Source organism: Xenopus tropicalis, chromosome 2 (genome assembly GCF_000004195.4).
Source record: "Xenopus tropicalis strain Nigerian chromosome 2, UCB_Xtro_10.0, whole genome shotgun sequence".
Classification (NCBI taxonomy): Eukaryota; Metazoa; Chordata; class Amphibia; order Anura; family Pipidae; genus Xenopus; species Xenopus tropicalis.
Genome location: NC_030678.2, coordinates 109360074 through 109383781, shown reverse-complemented (window position 1 = coordinate 109383781; position 23708 = coordinate 109360074). Strand labels below are relative to the sequence as shown.

General features: G+C 40.0%; 1 protein-coding gene across 1 annotated transcript in view; it reads left to right on the top strand.

Moving 5' to 3' along the window:
* The first annotated feature begins 3278 nt into the window (after window positions 1-3278).
* lims1 (LIM-type zinc finger domains 1) overlaps window positions 3279-23708 on the top strand; it is a 60031-nt gene continuing 39601 nt past the window's right edge. Inside the window, exon 1 of the mRNA XM_012956571.3 lies at window positions 3279-3416. Coding sequence (XP_012812025.1) covers window positions 3352-3416 — 65 coding nt within the window. The 5' untranslated portion in view covers window positions 3279-3351. The remainder of the gene's footprint in view (window positions 3417-23708) is intronic.

Sequence of the window (23708 nt, the reverse complement as noted above, 5' to 3'; positions counted from 1 at the left end):
TCAGGGGACTCTTCTCCTCACAGACCTTAACAGGGTAATAAGCATGTTCCAATTTCTGCTACCAAACATGCACAGAAATGTGTATCAACACATCAGGAAAATCTCCAGCAAGCACAAGAGACACCCCTTCGACACCGTCAAATTGTTTCCCCCATCAGAGGTGCAGCCTAATAGTGCCTGCACTTCATTTGGGGGAAACAATAGCTTTTTTAAAAAAAAACAAAAAAAAAACAGGAGGGAGCTTGCGCATTATGCACTGCAAACAACATGTCAGCCCATACTGCTCCCTCTCTCCCATTGTGGGCAGCCTAGCAATGGCGAGGGCTGTATTTTTTTATTTTTTTCTATTGCCCTATTAGCCCACATTTCTGGTGAGAGAAAAAATTAGAGTGTCATAGGTGCATTTTAAAGAGACCCAGTTGGGAAGCTCAAGATGTGCCTGTTCACCTGCTGGGAGTTCAGTCTCCACAGGCTATAATATGTCGGATGACAAAAATTCAGTCGTCACTCCTCACTTTTTAATGCTCACTAATTTAGTCAAAATATCTAACCTGTGGGTCTGAATCCCTTTGGGGGTTGAACGACCCTTTCACAGGGGTCGCCTAAGACCATCAGAAAACACATATTTGGTTGGGGGTCACCACAACATGAGGACAATGAAAGGTTAATATAAATTAAAAGTAAGTCTAAAGGCATTCTTTTTAAGTACTTACTGCATATCTAAATTCCCAGATCCCTGCTTGCTTCTCTGAGATATGGTGCTGGCAGCCTACAGCAGTGTGAAGCCTACAGTGACATCACTGAAATCTCTCTGTCCTTCCTGTAGCTGCCACCGGCAGCCTTCCTATTCTCTGAGCATGTGTGTAACTTGATCCTGTCTCCTGTTCTGAGCTACACATGCCCACCAGCCAATCAGAAGCGGATCTGGCAGAGGGGAGGGGGGGGGGAGGGAATGAAACACATGTGCAGTATGAAGCAAGGAGGGAAAGGAAGGGAGAATACCTTTTTAGAGATGGCTGCCTGTTCTAGAAAATGTGAAGTAAGTGTGACTGAGTAAATATTTGATTAGGTGAGCCAAAAGTGTGGGGTTTTTACTAAACAATAGGAGGACTATTGGGCAGTATGCTTTTTAAATTTTGACTTGCATTCTCCTTTAAAGGCTTGCGGTGTTAGGAAGGTTGAGAACCACTGATATAAACTGTCCATCATTATATATACTTCAGCAAGCACAGTGTCTCCTATGCCTCATCCCATGCGATTTACTTTATTGCCGATGGGAAGGCATTTTGGGAAAGATTAGTCACCCACAGTAGCCAAGATTTAACTGCGGACTAAACTCACTGTGGGCCATTGCCCCTTAGGGCAATGTCACATAAGATTAGTCGCCTCACGATTAATTTCCTCTAGTGGTTTTGACTAACATCCTCTGAATGCTTTCCTACTGGAAAGAATGTAAATCACCGGTAGGAAAACATATATATATCATTTTTATCATGCTATGCAAAAAGTGGAGTAAAGTATTAGCTGTGATGTTGCTGAGGGCAACCAATCAGCAATTAGATTTCAACTTTTAGAAAACCAAAGCAAAGCCACTGATTGGCTACTGTGAGCAACATTACCGGTAATGTTTCACTCCACTTTTTAACAAAGAAGACTCTTCAGCACACCATTTACATACATACTCTCATAGGGTGCTTGACTTCCTCAGCCACTCCCCAGCCTCTTGCATGTATCTTTGTAGAGGGAAAAAAAGTGCTTCTTCGCTCCACTTTTTACACAGCATGATAAATATACACCTAAGTCTTTCCAAAGTCACCCAGAGTTGCCTCATGAAGAAACTTTAGGGCAGTGGCACACGGGGAGATTAGTCGCCCCGTGACAAATCTTCATTACTGCAGGCGACTAATCTCCCCTGGTGAGACGGCATACATGTCGCTACAATTTCCTGAGCACCCAAAGTACTTTGGGAAATCGTAGCGACGCGTAGGCCATCCCAGCGGCAATTTACATTGTTGCCGGTGGGATGGCATTGCAGGGAGATTAGTTGCACGAAGATTTGTCGCAGAGCGACTAAACTCCTCGGGTGCCACTGCCCTCCAGGTGACTTCTGAAAGCCGAAGCGGCGTCTCGCTGGTATAAAGGCACATTGTGACATTGCCCTTAGGGTAGGGGTCAGGAACCTTTTTGGCTGAGAGAGCCATAAACACCACATATTTTGAAATGTAATTCCGTGAGAGACATACAATATTGTCATGTCTCCAGCACAGCTTCCATCATTTTTGCTGTTTATTGTGCTCATTAGCAGTGAACTCCCTCTGCTGACTGCTGCAAATGCAGCCATTCATTTTCTGTAACCTATGACCTCATGGAACCACCACACTTCCTGCCATGTGATGTTTGCAATGCTTTGTGGGAGTACAGACATTTTGTAGATCATGCTGCACAAGAAGCACACACTATCCATCTTCTCCCCATGGTAGCATCGCTGGTAAGGATTATGGTCATAAACCCTGGACTGAGCCACCATTAAAAAGCTGCAAGCTCCTCAGAGACACTGTGGCATATAATCAGATCCAGAAATGTTTTGTATGTTGCAGTTGTTTTTGTGTTAGTGTATTCCCCATATACTCATTGTGCTTTATCTCCTTTGTATTACAGTTTTACCACTTATTTCCACAATCACCCAGTAAAGTTCTACAGATTTAACCCTTTGTCTCTTTATTGGAGTGTGGGAAGGTTTAGCTGTATGTCAAGCTACACACTACCTCAGGGTAACACGTGGTGAGGACAGAACAAATATGTTTAAGCCAGGGCCTCGATTTGCGGCAGGCTGTGGAGGACGATGCGGCTTCAGGCCCATTCAGCTGCGGATGCTGCGGGGCAAGGTAGGGTGGGTCCTAAGGATGCTGGATGCGATGCGGAGGCAGGCCACTCCCCCCTTTATTTTTTTTATTAAAGATTTGGTAGCGAACCAGATGCAGGCATCAAAAGAGCCACATCTGGCTCACAAGCCATAGGTTCCCTGCCTTAGGGCATTAACAGACCAGGGGATTATTAGCCTGTGCTAGAGTAAATTTGGTGGACAACCGATCTCCTCCTCTGTCATTTCCCTTATAGTTAAAACTCTGAGCAGAAAATATAAATAACTCATGAGGAAATATTGGGAGCAGAGGTGGCTGCAGAAGCAGGAGAAGCAAGCAAAAGAAAAAGGCTGGCAGCTGACGAACCGCAACTTACTAGCAGCTTTAAAAAACGCTGAGTTCCGCCGGCTCGTCACTCCCACAAGGCGGCGATCTAATGTGTCACTGCGCTTACGTGTAGCGGTGACGTCAGTCTCGCCAGAGAAGACGTATGGCGTTGGGAGTCTCTGTGAGACCGGAGGCTTGGAGCCTGCAGTTATCAGCTTTTCGGGAGGCGTAAGTAGCGATCCGGGACTGCGGGCTGTGTGAGGAACAGCGGGACTGTTACAGTATGCACTTACTTGGGTGACTTGGCCCCCTGCTGCTATTGAGCTGCACACTTCGGAAGGCAGGGCGGGAGCTTGGGTGTGTAGGGGGAAAGAAGATGCAGGCACCCCAGCTCCCGCCCTCCCTTCCGAATTTTTCATCTCTGTCTTCAGGCATAAAGTTTCTGAACATTATTGGTTACTGTTTCCACATCTTAATTAAGAGGTCCTCCTAGAAATTTGGGAGACACATTTTCATTTTGTGACTTCTTTATTTCTTTTTTGTAAGGAACTTCAAAACAATATTAAAACAGTTAATGAATAAGTCAAGTTCAGTTTTATCTCCTGGCCTGAAGGTACAGTAAACAGAACAGGCAGTTACTGTACTCCTAGTTGTCAGTTCCATTGTTATCCATTCATTTTGCCTTAGGGCTAAATGGTAAAAGTGCATATGGACACTGCACCCAATGTAATGAAGCACCTACAGGCCAAAGTGTTACCTTCTGGCAAAACTGCACCCACTGCCGACTCGTTCAAAATTTTGCTCCAGATACAGAAATTGCAAAAGTGTGCACTGCTTATAAAATTGCATGCTTTTAGGTGCAGCTTATTGCTGCTATATAAGAGCAGTTACATATGGGAGTTTCTTCACTTGACTTTTTACAGTGTATCTTATTGCATTTGACTGCAAAAAAACGCATTAAGAAATGTAGACTCTTTTTAGTGAGGTTGTTCGCTGCTGCAGGGAAGTGCTGAATGCAGGTGAAAGGCAATTTGATGCACATCCCTGCGGCATTGAAAAGTACAGGCTGTGTTCCTTTCTGCATTCTCCTACATTGGAAAGTATGAAAGATCCACCACAGGGGAACACCCATGTGTCAGAGGCCTATGGGTGGCATGCCAATGTGACACCTTTGAGCAACTTCAGGGATCCTTGAACTTGATCATGACATGTCTAAAGCTGGCCATACAGGCACCGATATTATTGTACGATATTCGGTGCGTGTATGACAATTGACAAGACAACCGATATTGCAAGGCTTCGGATATCGGTTCTCTTGTCAATCAGGCGGGACAAAAGATTTTGATCAGGCGCCATTCTGCGTTTAGGGGGCCGTCAGGTGGAGGTAGAATCCCTATTGTTTCTGCCTCCATATCTGACGATTCAGCCCTGAACGTCAGTGGAAGGAACGAACGATCTTTCCTGCTACCAGTGGTACATAATTGGTACACGCATGGCCACCTTTAAGTACAGGGCTCACTTGCACTCAAGTACTTTATGCGTTGAGCCTCATGGACCAAAGCGGAGGCAACCAGGTTATTGGTGCAAGGCACTAGTAGGTTCAAATGCACCCATTTTTGAACCTATCACAGTGCTGGCTTATAGTAAATGAGCTCTCTAATGTCATGGCATGTAAATAATAGAATTAAAGGGGATGTTAAAACAACAATTAAATTGTGCCTTATAAAGGAAATTGAAAATCTAAGCAATGTTACAATATTCATTTTTTAAAATGTTGATTGTTTTGATGTTATTTGTTAATATAATTGCTACTGAAAGCAGTTTCTGTTGGCTCCTTTTTTATCCTCTGTCCTGGTAGCTTTAAAACAATGTAGCAGAAGCCAGATTAAAGTTCAGTGTTAAAATGAAACTGGGTAAAACAGACAGACCGTGCAAAAGAAATTATATTTCTAATACAATTAGTTAGGCAAACATATAATCTATAAAGGCTGGTGTGGGCAGATGTCTAACATAATAGCCAGAACACTACTTTCTCCTTTACAGCTGTCTAAGCTGTTCTGTAACAAATTAGTGACTGGAGGGGGAAGGGGGCATATGGGACACAACTGTTCAGTTAGTTTGCTTTTGAATCTGACCTGTGTGCTCACAAACTAACTGAACAGTTATGCCCCATATGCCCCCCCCTAAAGTCACTGACTAACTAAGGGGTTAGAGAGCTGAACGCAGGACGTAGTGTTCTGGCTATTATGTTAGACATTTCTCCACTCCACTTATAGATTACATGTTTGCCTTACTAACTGTATTAGAAATATAATTTCTTTTGCACAGTCTGTCTGTTTTACCCAGTTTAATTTTTACCCTGCACTGTTCCTTTAACAGACCTTGTTAGACTTTTGCTATGTTGTTTTAAAAAGAGAGCGAGAGAACCATCAGTACCAAAAGGGAAAGAAAAACAAATATTAAAAAATAAAACTTTGAGTAAACTACATTTCTTAATAATTTTAAAGCCATTATTAATATTTAATGTTTATGGTAAATGTTTTTCTTGCCTTATTTCAGTAGGTGTAAATGTATTTTTTAGTTTACATTCCCTTTAATTTTTTTTATATTGATGTTGTGAATAAGCACACTCACTTATACTGAAATTAAATACTGTTTCCTCCTACCAACCCTACTAACACTTTGCCTGAAAGAGGGTGTGGATGTTTACAAGTAAGTTTATTCAGTAAATCTAAAAGTTTAGATCAGTAGGGAATTGAAAAGAAAACTGTTTTGTACTGTTTCGGGGTGGGACAAGTTTAAGCAGATATTCTTTGTCTATTAATATTACTACTGTTGGTCTTCTATTATTTTACCATACAAGGCACAAGAGTTGTCCTAAACAGGAAGATACAATGAATGTGTGGAATGCATCTGATTTCTTCAGTTTGTATGTTGTGCAATGTATATTGTAACACCCCCAGGAACTGAGCAGAGTAATTACAAAACCATATGGTAGATACAGCAGTCAACTCCCTTCAGTGCTGTTCTCCGTCATGTTCATCCCTGTACTATGTGACCAGCTTTTCTCAATTAAGTGTGTAGCAAAGCAAACTGGTTATCATTTACAGCACTGGGGTTGCTATATACAAAGTGAAGTAAAAATCCTTTTAACACTGATTTGAAACAGAAATTGATCAAATTTTGTTATTTGAAATACATGCAACATAAAATTACAGTGTAAACAGTAGGGATGCACCAAATCCAGGATTCGGTTTGGTATTAGGCCAGGATTCGCCCTTTTTTGGCAGGGTTTGGATACGCTAATTAGGATTTGGAAGGGTTAAAAAATTTGCCTCACATATGCTAATTAGGATTTGGATTCAGTTTGGTGTTCGGCCGAATCCCTTGGGATGGATTCGGGGGTTCCGCCAAACCCAAAAAACTGGGATCGGTGCATCCCTAGTGAACAGATTAATAATGATAATATAATAAGTGAATGTCTCTAATATAAAATAATTGTAGCCAGATAAAATAAACTTTAAGTGGCTGATTTATCAAAAGGTGAGTTTCGAGCTTAATCCTATTGGATTTTTAGAAGTGTATTTACCAACAGGTGAAGGTTAGAACTCACATTTGATAAATATGCTTTTAAAAATCCCATAGAAATGAATAGAACCTAGGTGAGTTTTTATATATTAAGTTTGAAACTTACACTTTGTAAAGTCTGCCCCTAAGGGGCACATTTACTAAGACACAAATCTGAACCGAATTGGAAAAATTCCGATTTGAAAACGAACATTTTGCGACTTTTTCGTATTTTTTGCGATTTTTTCGGCGTCTTTACGACTTTTCGGAAAATTGTTGCAACTTTTTCGTTACCAATACGATTTGCGCGAAAAAACGCGAGTTTTTCGTAGCCATTCCGAAAGTTGTGCAAAATCTGGCGATTTTTTCGTAGCGTTAAAACTTAAAAGGTGCGACGTTTCGTGCAAGTTTTAACGCTACGGAAAAATCACAACTTTTTGTGCAAGTTTTAACGCTACGAAAAATTGCCAGATTTTGCGCAACTTTCGGAATGGCTACGAAAAACTCGCGTTTTTTCGCACAAATCGTATTAGTAACTAAAAAGTCGCGATAATTTTCCGAAAACGCAAAATACCTATCAATACGAAAAAAACGCAATCGGACGCATTCGGCCCGTTCGTGGGTTAGTAAATGTGCCCCCAAGTGTAGTTAAACATAAATTGGCCTTTACAGGTATTGATATAAAACCTAACAGTAAAATCCATGTTCAAACACATTGTTCTAGTTTATTGGAATCAGTGTTTCATATTGTTGTATATAAGATGTTGTGAGGTGCACATGGGATGAGATTTTGAACATGGTCAACGGAATGATGCACACGTTAAAAAACAAAAACAAAAAAACCTACGCATTAGTCAAAAGTCGACGTGCACGTCATAGAAAGCGACGCCCGTTTCAAAGGAAGTGATGTGTGGTGAATTTTACTGTTGCACAAATCGTTTTGCCCCTCCCTAGTTATCGGCTGTCTTTTTGCTGCATCAGATGTAACCAGAGAATCTGTTTAAATGTTTGTGTGTGACCAGCTTTCACATTCTTTACACCCAGTAAAATGTCAGTGTGTCACTGTACCTCACCTCACTGAAGTGATTATACACTGTGTGCTTACATCATATACACTTGTCTTGCTCGTGTGCATAGTGTGGGAGGCACCTAATGTGTGCTTGGTGGACTGTGGGTTGAACACAACTGTTGGCCATAGAAGACCTCTTAGTGTGCAAAGGCTTTATGTGTAAGGATAAATAAACTGACCTGTTGTTTGCTGAAAAATTGGACCAGAATGCACCAAACAAGAAAAATCGAGAAACATAGATGTGCATTGGGCATACTTAAGGTGTTTTTTTTTGCAGCAGTTGGCATGTGATTCCTTTGGAATAAAGCTGTTCTGACTCTGCTTGCCAGAAGCAGCTCATAAAGCAGGAGAATAAATTGTTCTTTGCCTCAGATGTGTTTTAGGGAGTGTTATATTGACTTTGTTCCAAAGAAGCAATCACCCACTTCTGTCTTGTTTTTCTTTGTGTATTTTTAAGTGATACACATAACCACAAAATGTATTAAAGTAGGCAATGTCTAAAAAGATCTGTCTGTCTGTCTGTCACCTTCTTCGTAACTGGTTCTTCTTTTACATAGTGGTTTCTGGCACCTTTTGAGATCACGCAAGCTGGCCATACACGGTTTTAAGGATTTATAAAATATATTTTTGTTATATTAGGACCAAGCTTACCCTGAACTGATCGTTTAAAAGTGCAATTTGCCCATCAACGAAAACGATCATTTCAAGTGATATTGTCTAGTTAAAGCTAGGAAAACTGTGCGTAGCTATCTGCTTGGCTCTGCAAACAATTGGACAATGGACAGATTTATTTGTAATGATGAAAACTTTTAAACCTGCCCGATTGATTTTTTTTTTTTTTTTTGTCGGATGAAAAATTACTAGATGTACTATCGTTCAGTGTCCACTAACTACAGTAATTTGACCCATTTGTTGGATCATGCTAAAATTGGTAATTAGGGAGAGAAAAATCTTAACGTGTGACATCATTTAAGGGCAGCTTTACCAAAATGTGAGTTTAGAGCTTAATACCTAAAAGCTCACCCATGTTCTATATTTTTCTATGGGATTTTTAGAAGCGTGTTTATCAAATAGTGAGTTCTTACTTTCACCTTCTAAAGTAATGAATAGAACATGGATGAGCTTTTATGTATTAAGAGCTAAAATCACATATTGGTAAATCTGGCCCTTAGGGCCATGGCATACGGGGAGATTAGTCGCCCGCAACAAATCTCCCCGATATGCCATCCCACCGGCTTGAATGTAAATCGGTGGTGGGATGGCATACGCGCCGCCGCGATTTCCCGAAATCACAGAAGTTTCCTCTCAAGGAAACATTAGCCGGGCATTCTAGTGCATATAGCATTTAGTTAGTTAAAAATTAGGGACACATCAAATTAATGGAAGTTGCTGCACCACAATAGTTACATGTAAATTAAATGCTTGCTCTTCATATGATCTGGGAACCTTAAGGACTAGGTTACATGTGACATGATTTGCAATTATAACATGTATAACTGAGAACTCTGTTGATGTTATTTATGAATTGCAAAATGACTTGCACCAAAACACCCACAATGAATACAGGGAACTGAACAAAAGGCATTTAATAGTGGTATTGCAGGAATTCCATTCTAACGTGATGTAATGATGCGAAATAAAAATTTCATGCATAATTTCAGCTACTGTCTTCTTATATGTTTGGTTTATAAGCAGCGATTTAAACGTTCATTTGTTTTAATAGATTTTGATTTGTTAGGCTGATGCCACACGTGGCGTTTTTACGCTGCGTATTTTCTAATTCTCTCGACGGCTGAAAAACGCACGATATCATCATCCATAGAAATAACTTAGAAGACTCGAAGCAAACCACACAATGCGTAAATACGCTAGAAAACGCCTTACCACGGATTTTTCAAGCGGTTGCCGAAATACGCCAGTATTTGCACAGCAAGCTATTTCAATGTATACACAAAGGCAGCTGCCAGACCTAGCGGAAATACGCAGCGTTTTTTACTATTTCGCACTATTAGCACAATGGAAACGGGATTTGCTACGTCACCAGTACTAGGCTGAAAAACGCCAGAGTCAGGGGCTGTGTGGCTTGTGCGGCATTTTTAGGCTGAGAAAATACGCAGCGTAAAAACGTCACGTGTGGCATCAGCCTTATTGCGTGTCAGCTTCTCTGCATGAAAGACCACATTCTGCTGTTTTTTGATGAGCATGTGAAATGTATGTGTTTTACAACATGTGTATTACAGTGTTTTGTATAGTGATAGTGGGACATAAAAACACCACATAGCCCTGATGTAGCATGACTAATCACTAAGGGATTGTGTAATTGCCACTGAGGCTGCTTATTAAACATACCATTAAAAATGTGAATGTAACAAACTGAAAACATGTATGTTGGATTAAGCTCTGCTTTATTTATATATTATAAAATAATTACAAATAATTTATAAATAAATGTTAATACACATTAGGGGTCCAAAAGGAAGAAAACCCTGCATTGTAGTTTGTATACATTCTCAGTACATCATGGTACTCCCTCTTTTAGCATTTTAGATTCTAGCTCCATCTGAGGGAGTGGAAAAAAAAAAAGGAAGTGTGGGGTATGTGGGGTTTAGCCCATGTATTAATATATATATTCAATACATATTAGTTTGTTTGATATGGTATACTCTGTTGCTTTGCATTTCTTGCTTATACAGCAACCTGATTCAGCCTTATGAACACTGGCCTTTTGTATTCTAACTGCAATTGGACCAACTAATCTTGTACTTGCAACTGCTTTCCTATAGCAGTTTTATACACACGTATTATTTAGCTGCAGGAATTGCAGCATGCAGCATACGTGGTCTGATTACTGTTGTGCAAGTAAGGCCGTCTCTGTGGAAGAATTGATTCCCACGCAACCAGTGAATTTGATTTCAGATTTGGGAGTGGCTTACGCCTTTAGAAACCGCACCAGTCTGTGTGAAATAGAGCACAGTTAAACTTGCATTGGGTTTTTGCTTAACATGTAGCACTGTGCCAAATGCCAATGTACAAAGAACCTTACCATAGGCCAGATTCCATTAAAAATATACCCTGTGTTTTATTAAAGGGGGCCAGTTCACCATTTCAAATGGTATACCATAAACATTTTTTTTCTCTGTTGTACTCTTGTAAACTTTGTCATCTGTTTAAAAGCAAATATCTTATTGCTTGCTATGGATTTCTGCACCTGGGCAAACTTTGAGCCTATTATTAAATAAAATGGTATATGTCTTCTAGTAAAACCTCAGACTACTTCTTTTGAAAGAGATTAGCCAGTTTGGAGTATATGATGACTGTATCCCTTTAATTTGGTTGCTGGTATAAAAACTGCCAACGAAAGCATACATTACAGTTAACTATTTGGAATGTCTGGTTGGCAGAAGGAATCATCAAGCCAGACATATGACTATTTCAAATTACTATGATTCACAGGATTTGAGAAATGGCTATGGTAAGCCCTTTCTTACTTTATTTCAAGCAGAACATTTTGTTTTAAAAGTAATAAGCAGTCGAACTTTTGGCACAAGCTATCAACAAGAACAAAATTTAATTGGTACAGAGACATCCTAACTTATCAAAAGTCAATGCAGTTTGGGAGTTGTAAAAATGCATCAAACACCTAAGAATACTTGTTGTAAACATTTTACACAGTCTGTTTTAAATAGAAAATCATTGCTTTGGGTGGTATTTCTCCTTTAAAACTGAATACAATTCACTGTTGATTATTTGTTCATATATACAGGGCTGTGGAGTCGGTAGATAAATTCTCCGACTCTGACTCCGACTCCTCAGTTTCTGATACTTCCGACTCCACGACTCCGACGACTCTGTTTTTAATATGCTAATGTATTTTATACATTCATACAGTCAATGAAAAGCATGCTTCATGGTCACTCAACGTGTTCGTTTATGCACTGTGTGCATTGGGCTTTATTCTTATAGCAGAGAAGTAATTAATTATGACTGTTTGTGAATTGGGACATTTAAACTTGCTTTATTTTTTTATTTTTTTTTATTCCCATTTAAATTTAGTCGGAGTCGGTTCATTTTTTTTCAGGTACCCAAAATTGCCTCTGACTCCTCGATTCCGACTCCACAGCCCTGCATATACTGTAAATATGGGCAACATATATTTAGAAATATTATTTACTGACATATGAATGTAGTTTAAACAACAGTTAGTCGTACAAATCATTGAGCAAGGGTATTATGACTTTTCAGTATTTAATTTAGTGAGTTATGTACACCATGTTGTAAAATCAAGAGATTAGATGTCAGCAAAATTTTCTATGGCAATGTAAAGACCCCCAAAGTCCAGGCTGAATGCTTTTTGTCTGGGCTGGCAGGCTGTCATGAGCAGGAAGTAAAAAGACTAAGGAGGAGCAGGCAGAACAGACAAAGGTCAGTTTTTAATATGCTTACATATATTAACAGAGTGTGTTATTGTGATTATTTATTTATATTGCATCAACATGTTCAGCAGGATTTTACAGACATTAGGCAATGTGATTTGTTTTATAACGCACAACGTGATAATTGGTAATTATAATGGATGATATTACTGTGCACCGTTTATATAATAAATAATATAGCCGCTAGTGTAATATATGAGGATGTTACTATATAGGTCATGGAACTCTGAGGTGACTTCTAATACCTTCATATTTACAACTGGGGGTGCATTATTTCTTATAATACACAAGTTTCAATGAGTCATGTGACAGTATTTGTTTAAATATATACAAAAAAAACTATGATTGTATACCTGCAGCTTTCTAAAGACCTACCTACCTACTTTGCCTATGGCTGCTTTATTAAATAACATTTATTTATATATGCCCATTCACTTACTGGGGAGTTGCCAGCTAGCAATTGTTGTTGTAACAAATACTGAAAATAAAAGCTCAAAACAGAATTTTGAGTGCCACATATTTAGGATGTGAAGCTCAGAATGTAAGGCTATATAATGAGCAAAGAAATGTTAAAAAAAAAAACAAACTGATGAAGTAAGCTTTAATATTTTAGAGTCCAATTTATTAAGCATTCCCAACAATTCTAACGGTTTTTGATTAATTAAATCTTAACATTTACTTCAGTTACTTATGGAATTCATATATTGTATTTTCTGAAAAAGAGATTAAAAGAGGTGTTTTCCTGTTAAAACCTTTGCAAACTCATGCTAGCCAGGGAGGGCTAGTAGAGCCTAGGCGGGGCTTCATGGGAGAATGTCAAGAAGAAATCATGACAGACATGAAATTGATTGAGAACAATCTTAAGACTTCCTTGGCCAGAACTGTCCACAGCAAGTCTATGGAGACTTAGGAGGATCTGGGGCTTTCACAGAATGTTTAAAGCGGACCTGTCACCTTAAGAAATAATTTCAAATTGTTTTCTATAGTGTTTGTCAAACAAAATAAACTTTGCTTACACTATATATATTATTTTAATCTTATTTTCTTCAGCCTGGAATTCACAATTGCAGCCAGCAGGCAGGTGCCATTTTGTGGGCACTGTTATCAAGGCAGGCATTGCATACTGCCAATATCTTGTTTCTGTGCCAGTATGGAGGGACCTGATACCCATGTCCATGCACTGGTTACATAATTACATGGTGAGGAGGGAGGGGGAATGTGAGGAGTGCAGCAACATCTAAGAAGTTCTGAATTGAAAGTGAAAGTAACTGTCTGCCCCACCTCTATGCCTAAGGCATAGAGGCGGGACAGGCAATATATGATTGACAGCTGGAATTTTAAAATGCCTTTATAATGGGTATGAATGTGGTAATAAAAAAATTATTTTGGGTTTCATGTTTAATTTGAAAAGGGCTTTTATTACACAGCTTTTTATGTCTGAGTGACAGGTCCACTTTAAGGAGTGTTCTAGCGCATGTTGCAAATTTGCTTCACCTTTAAATTAACTTCAAGTTAACTTTTCAATTGATCTCCATTTATTATTTTTTAAAGTTTTTAAATTTAGTTTTGAATTATTCTCCTTTGTCTTCTGCCTTTTTCCAGCCTTCGAATGGTGGTCACCAACCACAGCCGCCAAACTATTGCTCTGTGAGGGTACAATTTTCTATTGTTGATGTTACTCTTTATTCCCTTTTATCTGAATAAATGAATGAATCCAAGTGCAGATTGGTTTAGAATATAATTGTCATCATACTAAAATGTAATATGAATCTATAAATAATAATATATAAAAGACAAATTTTAGGTGCAGTTTTTCACAAGGGTAGATGCCTACTACCCCAAGGGTAGCCAACTACTAGTAAGTGGTTTTGTTTGTTAGGATTTAATGCCCCATGCAAAATCTTGAATTTCTAAGTTAAAGATACTGTTCTTGCTTTATTTTCTCACATAAAGCCAAGGAATTTTACTTAAGATTCTTTTTGCCATCCAGAACTGGGACTTTTGCCACAGTATCCTATTTTTAACATCTGTTTCATAATATACAGCCTCCAACAATAAAGTTTTTGTCTAATGTACTTTTAGTAGCCAACTCGGTAATTTCGATGTATCTTGAATGCATTTAAAGGGGCAGCTGACTTTTAAAATGAACATTTAGGGGCTGATTTACTAATCCACGAATCCGAATGAGAAAAATTCGGATTGGAAAACGGACATTTTGCGACTTTTTCGTATTTTTTCGTCGCCATTGCGACTTTTTCGTAAATTGTCGCAACTTTTTCGTAACCGTTACGACTTGCGCGAATTGTCGTGACTTTTTCATAGCCATTACAAATTTCGTGAATTGTCGCGACTTTTTCATAGCCATTATGACTTTCGTGAATTGTCGCAACTTTTTCATAGCCATTATGACTTTCGTGAATTGTCGCGACTTTTCATAGCCATTATTACTTTCGTGAATTGTCGCGACTTTTGCATAGCCATTACGACTTTCGCGAATTGTCGAAACTTTTTCGTATTGTGCGCTCGAAAAAAAACGCATTCGGACGCTTTTCGGACGTTCGTGGATTAGTAAATGTGCCCCTTAGTCTGATGTAGACAGGTGGGTTGTTTTTTTATTTTTTTTTTACACTTCTCTTTGTGGTTCAACTTTTGTTTAAATGACAGACTAGAAGATGAAAAGTAAAGGAGTACAAAGACATGTAAAAATAGTTTTTTTTTAAATTGACTTTGACATCCAGTCTCAAATGGGCTAGTTTAATTTTAACTTTGAAATCATTATGAATACAATGTCACATTAAGTGAAGGCTTCATCTGTATTTTTAAGTTGCTTTATGCACAGAAGGTCTTAGAGTGAAGACACACAGAGCTACTTAGTAGCAGCTACTTGTAACAGCAGAACGCCAGAAAATCCCCTGCCATAGACAATACTGAGAATAGCCTCTGCTAAAACACATATAGAGACAATTATCAGCAAGTGATCAGCGTTGTCTATTTTTTTAGCTGCTACTAGTAGCTCTGTGTATCTTTACCCTTTGGGGCGAAGACACATGTAACTACTTAGTAGCAGCTACTTGTCACGTCTACTTAATGCCAGAAAATACCCTGCCATAGACAATACTGAGAATTGCCTCTGTTAAAACACGTAGAGACAATTATCAATAAATGATCAGCATTGTCTGTTTCTGTAGCTGCTGCTAGTAGCTCTGTGTGCCTTCACCCATAATGTTTTAAATATATTGATGTGGTTGAATGCAGATTTATTGTCTTTGTCAGCATGTACTTACTATTCTGGTAAGAAAGTTAAATGCATGTAGCTGCAACACATTAATGAGAAAATTGGTGTCCATTGAAACTTGTAAAATGCTACAGAATGTGTTGGTGTTATAAATAACTGTTAATAATAAGTACAACTAAAAAAGAGTATTCCACATCTCTACTTCAGCTACACGTGGCCATCTGTGTAACTCCGGCAAATAAAAATAATGCCAAATTCTGTTCTTCTTTAAAAGCATGTTTTGCACAGCGGCACAGCTAAAATTCTACTAAATGTGCAGTAGAGTGAAAAAGCTGAATTTCCTGTTAAAGTGTGGCTTTTCACTTTACTGCGCATGTGCAAATGGCACAAAAGCAGAAGAAGGAAGAAAATCGCTTGGTCACAGGTACCCCAGGCTGGTGCATTTTTTCTGCTAACAGTAGCACCAACCCGGGGTATCAGGTCAGTGATTACAATCACTAGTGGGTGCCTAACATTTTGGCACCCCCCGTGATTAGACCTTTCCTTCTCCTTTTATAATTGTAACAATGTGGTGCCTGATCTCCTAGGCATATGGCAGTGTCACAATAAACATACAAGACAGAAACCACCACAGTGAAACCACAAAAATCTGCGTTTCAAAGTGGGGGGACCTCACCCTCTCCTGACGAAGAGAGGGCGAGTCCTTCTCTAAATGTTGATTTTTCAGTATTGTGCGGTCTCTGTCTTATGTCTTCCATGTGACAAGTGTATAATTAGTGTTGATGGAAAATTGACTTGATCTTTTAGCGCCCTCTTTACCTCCTGTGCAAGTCAGTATTTGTATGTAATCTGTATGTTTGATGTATACATTCATCTCTAGAAAGTTGCAGGGAGTCATTACATGTCGTATAGCAATGTGACAACTTGGCAATGGGGTTTTAATAAATAGCATTTAGAGGAGATATATAATGAAGGGAAAAGTAGAAACATGGTTTAAGCTTCCTCTTTCTGCACCTTGTGGCTCTTAGTGGCTTATGCACAGCAACTTCCCTGCCATCTCTGAATTACTACTGCATTACTGGAAAACTGCAAGTAATTACTTTGCAAGTAATATCTTTTGTAAAGTTTATAACAGAGTGAATAGCAATCTATAGTGTCATGTTTACAACAGAATGCATAGCAATCTATAGTTGGTGTGTAAGCGTGCCAACACTCAACATTATCACTGCATTGCAGAAGCTGCACTCCCCAGATTTACAGGCATGCCTGGACTGAGAATCCAAATATACCCTATTAGTTTAAGGCTAAAACAGCCACCTCCACAAACCCAATAAAAAGAGTTGGTATGTGGCAACTCAATGCAGCCCCTCTGGCATTTGGCAGAATATCCAGATTGCCGGTCTGGACCTGTTTCATGTCCTCCATATCCTATGTATGTCAGTTAGCAAGCATAGTCACTTAAATGGTTAAGAATTACAGGAACAATTAAATGCCTTTCTTATATGATGATTTTTTTTTCATATTTTGATGAGGGATGCCAATACTATAATATATTCAAACTTTCTTTTCTGCCACCGGATTACTGACTGGGTCAAGATTTCCATTTAAGGCAGGCAGGCAGGCTTAGTAGTGTTTTATATTAGAATTGTTTGCAAGCTGATCTCCTCTCATACTGGTGAGGATGAAGATCTGTTCTCGGCTTTTCAGAGTTAAACTAGACAAATCTTTGTTCTCAAAATAACGTTCGGTTTGGCTGCAAAGATTTGTTTAATACACCCCATATTAGGCTTTCTCTCTGCCTCTCATAGTAAAGTCAATGATCACATTTGCAAATGGATTTCATATGCCTGTTGTTTGGAATAAGAATGGTTTATGAAAGCAGAATCTGCTACTTTAAAATCTTGTGGTTAAATAGAGAAAATATTTTGTGTGCGTTTCTGTGGGTGCAAACCTCTCTAAATGCCAGACCTAGGCATCACCTTTAGTTTCTGTATGTGACTGTTACTCGCAGTCTGCATGCAATAAAATACTTGGGCTTTGCCTCTTTCTAAACACTGCTTCAGTTGTTTAAAGGATAAGGAAAGGCTAATAAAGCGTTAATCTCCCCATATTTCTCCTGTTCAGATGCCTCATAGGAAAAAAAAACGCTGAGCTCTGTAAAGAAGATTCCCATAATGCCTTGCTCCTGCACCAAGACCCCTGTACATGCTCAGTAAGACTATGAGGAAGCTTCCTGCTGATTGGCTCAGATCACACATTCCTAGGGGGGGGAGAGTTCTTAGCATTTTTACGGGAGGGGATTGCAGCGCAGACTCTGGCACAGGAAAAAAAGGAGACAACAAATCCTGTTTCTTTTGACAGAGAACTCAGTGCAGTGTTTCTGTGAGTGCTTATGGCTGTATTTACATAAACCTTTCTGATAAAGCTTACTTAGTTTTTACCTTTCCTTCTTCTTTAAGTATTCTGTCCATAAATATTACAACTATGTTTTTGTAGCGATTCATAGTTGGTTATAGGTTATCAAGGTCACAAAATGTGCATTTGTGGCTGGCCAATTATATTCTCATACACAGGCTTTGAGCTGTGTTTGCAGTGGACATATTTATTTTTTGGCAGCGTTTTTGTAATTATGGGTCTGTGTGGGTTTGCCTTGCAACAAGGCACAGACTGTGATAGCCGTCTTCAGTTCAGATGCTTTAAAGCAGTGCTGTCCAACTTCTGTGGCACCGAGGGCCGGAATTTTTCCGACCTACGTGGTGGAGGGCCAATAATGGAAGCCAGTTTTGACCACTCCCCTTTTTGAAACCACACCCACTTGAAACCACACCCATGTTATCACATGACCATACCCATATTAAAGGAGAAGGAAAGGCTAAGTCACTTGGGGGTGCCAAAATGTTAGGCACCCCCAAGTGACTTAGAGCGCCTACCTTGTACCCCGGGCTGGTGCCCCTGTACGGAGGGAACAGCACCAGCCCGGGGCACCTGTAGACCCGCTTCCTCTTCCTTTGCGGCTGCCGGCGAAATCCGCCGGCCGGCGCATGCGCAGTAGAGTGAAAAAGCCGACTTAATGTTTAAGTTCGGCTTTTCACTCTACTGCGCATGCGCGCGCAAGCGAGGAGGAAGGAGGAAGCGCCGGCAGCTACCCCGGGCTGGTGCTGTTCCCTCCGTACAGGGGCACCAGCCCGGGGTACAAGGTAGGCGTTCTAAGTCACTTGGGGGTGCCTAACATTTTGGCACCCCCAAGTGACTTAGCCTTTCCTTCTCCTTTAATGCTTGTAGTACAGCAAAAACCTGCCATACTCTGCCTTCCATACCCTGCCTGCATGTGCCATACTTTGACTGTGTGTGCCATTCTTGGCTGGTTTGTGCCATACTTGGCCTGTGTGTGCCATACTCTGCCTGCCCTACCAATGCTGCCTGTATGTGCCATAATCTGCTTGCCCTATGCTGCCTGTGTGTGCCATACTCTGCCTGCCCTATGCTGCCTGTGTGTGCCATACTCTGCCTGCCCTATGCTGCCTGTGTGTGCCATACTCTGCTTGGCCTATGTGTATGGCATACACAGGCAGCATACAGTGACACAATGCTGGCACTGCTCCTACAGTCTGCACAATAACTTTATATTAAAAAAAACTTTTTAATTGCAGTACCACTTCAGTATATGTTCTCTTTGTAGTGTGCAGGGATTATTTGTGGGTTGTCTGAGGTGTGAACAGGTAGACAATGTGGGTGATTACAGCCTGAGCCTGAGGTGTGAACACTGCAGGGGGTGAACAATGCAGAGATTAAAAGGTGTGAACAACACAGGGGATTACACATTTAAACAATACAGCCTGACTACAGCCTGAATCTGAGGTGAGAACCATGCAGGGGGGGCAGTTAATCACAGTACTGATACCATTTAAAGCTTACACAAAGGTAAGCCATCAAAGCAGCCAGACAGGTGGGGGGCCACACAGAGGGGGGTCGCGGGCCGCATGTGGCCCGCGGGCCGCCAGTTGGACAGCACTGCTTTAAAGGACAAGTCAACCCAAAATAATTTTTGGCCAATAAAAGAAAACATAATTCTAAGCAACATTTCAATATACATTCATTACATATTTACAATGGTTTTGGACTTATTGGTATATATAATTGCTATTAAAAACAGTGTTTGCCTGTCCTTTCTATTCCCTGCCCTGGTGGCTATGGCTTTTGAAACAATGTAATACAAGCTGCAGATTGACAGACTTGCCTTGCTGGAGGAGACTGACCTTTGCAACATTGTTTTAAAAAGTAACTATCAGGAGTTAATCAAATGCTGCTTTCGATAGCATTTACATTTTATTTACAAATAAAAATTTCACATTGGAACGTTGCTTAGAATTTGGTTTTTTTTAGTAGGCAAAACATTATTTTTGGGGTTGAGCAGTTAACTTGTCTCACTAGGCTCAGCCCAGGAAACAGACTGTACTGATAATATGGGTGTATGTTAGTCTTTAAGGAGTTCTTCCTCCTTTTCTGTTGTTCGCACTTATGAAAGATAAGAGGGAAGAAATTTACAGGTTTTTTTTTTTCAGCACTGGTATAATACAGAAAGGTATGTCATTCATGGCTTATAACTATCAGATATTTATAATAATTGTCAAAATAATCTGCTTATAAATGCATGCATTTCCAATCTGGTAACATTTTATACATTTTTATCAGCAAATGCTTCTACTTCGTGACCTCAGTTTAGGCTTCTGTGTTTAATTTTGATTTCAGCAGGCTGGTGGGACCTTTATGTTTGCATACCTCACTTTCTTGTCATGCACTTTGTGATTAGTGTAAGTGGTGGGATACCTAAAATGGTTCCTCAAACTATAGCACTGTATTTCTTCAGTGATAACTATAGCTAATATGCATTTTATTAACAGACCCCTACCATAATCTTTCCCTGTGGAAAAGATCTCTCTTACAAGTGACTCAACTTGAAAAAGATAGCATTAATAAAGATTAACCAAAGTTTCAGAGACATTTGATTTATTATATGGGGAAATAAGTCCTCTGAGCTCTTAACCATTAACAGTCAGGTTGATTTCGGTTCCTTGTTAGCAGGGTCTGAAGTGGAGAATATTAAACAGTCAATGGCCACAGAAAATATGAGTTTACAAATCTGCATTCTTGGGTACCTTCTCCCACCGTGATACCAGTGCTAATAGTGTTTGTAGCTGCATTTGGAAAGTGATTAAGAAGAGTGAGAAAATCTCTCCGCCTGGAGGAAAAAATGTGAAGAAGAGAATCAAGGGGTGCATCACAGTAAACTGGGGTGGCTTATTCACTGTATACAGCTGTAAGCAATAATAGTATAATTTGCTTGAAAATGTGAATGATTATTTATGTACTGTACACTCTTCTAATTGGTGCTTTGTGTTGAAGCTGTCCAGCTAAACTGATATTGTTTTGGTATTAGGTTTTGAAGGTTGCTTTAAAGGGAAGGTCAATCTTTAAAGGGAAAATATACTCCTGTGTGTTAGCGAGCTCATCAGTTGGGCTTATGTAGTTTATGCATAAACACCATCTGAACTTCCAGAAATACATATAATTTTTCATTCTTTTTACACAAACATAGCTGATTCCCGTGATTCAGCTTAATCATGGGAAAATGTGAAAGCAGGCATTTCCCTGCGATTAAGCCAAAATGATGTGAGTAGTGTAATTTACATGTGGTCATTCTAATGTAAGTGTAGGGCAAGGCATTTTAATGAAATTTGTTACCCTTGGTAGTGATCTTTTTTAACACTGGCAACAATTCCCTCCCTAGCCCTAAAGGTGGCCATACACGGGCCGACTATAGCTGCCGATATCGGTCCCTTGGACCGATTCGGCAGCTAATCGGCCCGTGTATGGGGAGAGCAGATCGGCCTGGCCGACCGATATCTGGCCTGAAATTGGCCAGATCTCGATCGGCCTGGTTAGAAAATCTGGTCGGATCGGGGACCGCATCGGCTCGTTGATGCGGTCCCCGATCCGACTGCCCCATTGCCTCCCACATAATCCGATCGTCTGGCCCCAGGGCCAAACGATCGGATTATTATTTTTTTTACCTAAATGGTCCCCGATATCGCCCACCCGTAGGTGGGGATATCGGGGGAAGATCCGCTCGCTTGGCGACATCGCCAAGCGAGCGGATCTGCTCGTGTATGGCCACCTTAAGGCTATTGCCACACAGAGCGGATTCTCAGCCTGTGGATAAATATAGGCTAAGTATCTGCCCCAACGCTTTAAAAATCTGAAAGTTTTCCATGCACTCGGAAGCATTGCTTCAGCCTGGGTGTAGGAACATGCAGTGTATTTCATCTGGAAACTGCTTGAGTATGCTGTTTCAGGCTGGAATATGCCGTGTCTCTGCCTGCACCCGGACCAAAGCAACGCTTCTGGGTAATGGGACAACTTTGAGACTTTTAAAATGAGAAGAAAAGGTAAAATCACTGGGGGTGTAAAAATGTTAAGAAACCCCCCCCCCCAGTGATTGTAATCACTTTATACACAGGCTTTTAGGAGAAAACCGCACAGCCCAGGGTAGCTGCAAGATGGCAGTCCTCTGATGTCTGCCTTTGTTCTTTCAAATCCCAGAGCCAGCGCATGAGCAGCAGGGTAAAACTGCAGACTTTCTTGTTTAAGTCATCTTTTTACTTTACTGCACATGTGAAAGCGGCACAAAGACAGAAGATGGAGACCCCTGGCTGCCACTTTGGCTTTCTGATGTCACAGGACGAAACTTTGTGCAACATCAGAAAGCCGAAGCTGGTTCATCGATGTCTGGAACCTTTGCAAGCGGTCACTTCCCAAAGGATTTTAGCAGTGTTTGCGTTCTGTAAAGTACAATCTGTAGTGTGAATGTATGTAAGGCTAATGGGGTGATTTACAGTGTTTTATCTCCCCAACAATTTATCACTCAATTGAAGGGTGACAAAATGCTGCAAATCTCATCACATTAAGTAAAAATGGGAAAAGATGGTAATTGTATTTGTCCTGCTTAGTGACAGGCATGTATTGCTGGAAAATGAGAAATGATTAGCCACTGGTGATTCACCAGTGCAAAGGTGTTTTATGGTGATTTGTCACCTGAGCTTAATCTCCTCCAGCGCAGGCAACAAAATGTACCATGGCCATTGCCCTAAGGCTAATGCCACACGTAGTGTTTTTCACTTATTTTCTGCAAGCCGAGAATACGCGCCATACGCTTAAAACTCCCCCTACTTGTGCCTGCACCCGAATGAATTGAATACCCTCGGGTGCAGGCACATGTAGCCGATATCTGCATAAAAACGGGAGAAAATGCAAAGTCTCGCGTTTTTAGGCGGACAACGGCGGACAATGTGCCTGCACCCGAGTGTATTCAATTCATTCAGGTGCATGCACAGGCAGGAGCGTGTGTAGTGTATTTTCGGCAAACGTTTTTGTCTTGCCTAAAATATGCACCATACCTTTTGTGCGGCATGAGTCTTAGTCCTTAAATTTACTGGCCAGTCCAGGCATCTGATTGTGCTTATTGATGTAATCAGAAGTTTCCTTAAAGTTGCCTTGTGTTCATATTTGCTATTTCATCTTTTTTCTGCTTGGTAAATATTACTGTAAATATTTGCAATTATTTTTTTAATTCGCAAGAAACACTACAGAAAATATTTAGAGAATGTTACATCACTTCAGAAGGCTTCACTATCTGTGTAAACCACTGTGGCAAATTCTGCAATGTTGATATACTGTACAGAAAAAAAATCACATTTAAACCAATATAAATTTATTATTATCCTAAATGTATGATAGCACATTCTTTACAGAGACTATTGATCTTTCTTTGAGCTACAATATAAGCTGTTATTCATATTCACACAACACATGCTAGGTTTCTCACCACAGATGAACTCTCTGATCCTTGTAGTGTTTGTGTAGGAAGATCTGGAACTGCAACCCCTGCGGTTTTGTTTAAAAGAGCATGTTTAAAAAGTACTGTAAATATTGTTCAGGTATGGAACCTGTTATTTAGATTGATTGGGTTCTGGGTATTCTGGATAATGGGTCATTCCCTAAATTGGATTTCCATACCCTAAGTCTGCTAAAAAATAATTTAAATGTTAATTAAACCCAATAGGACTGTTTTGCCTCCAATAAGGATTACATTATATCTTAGTTGGGGTCAAGTACAAGGTACTGTTTCATAGCCTGTGGGAGATGCCCTTCTGGTAATT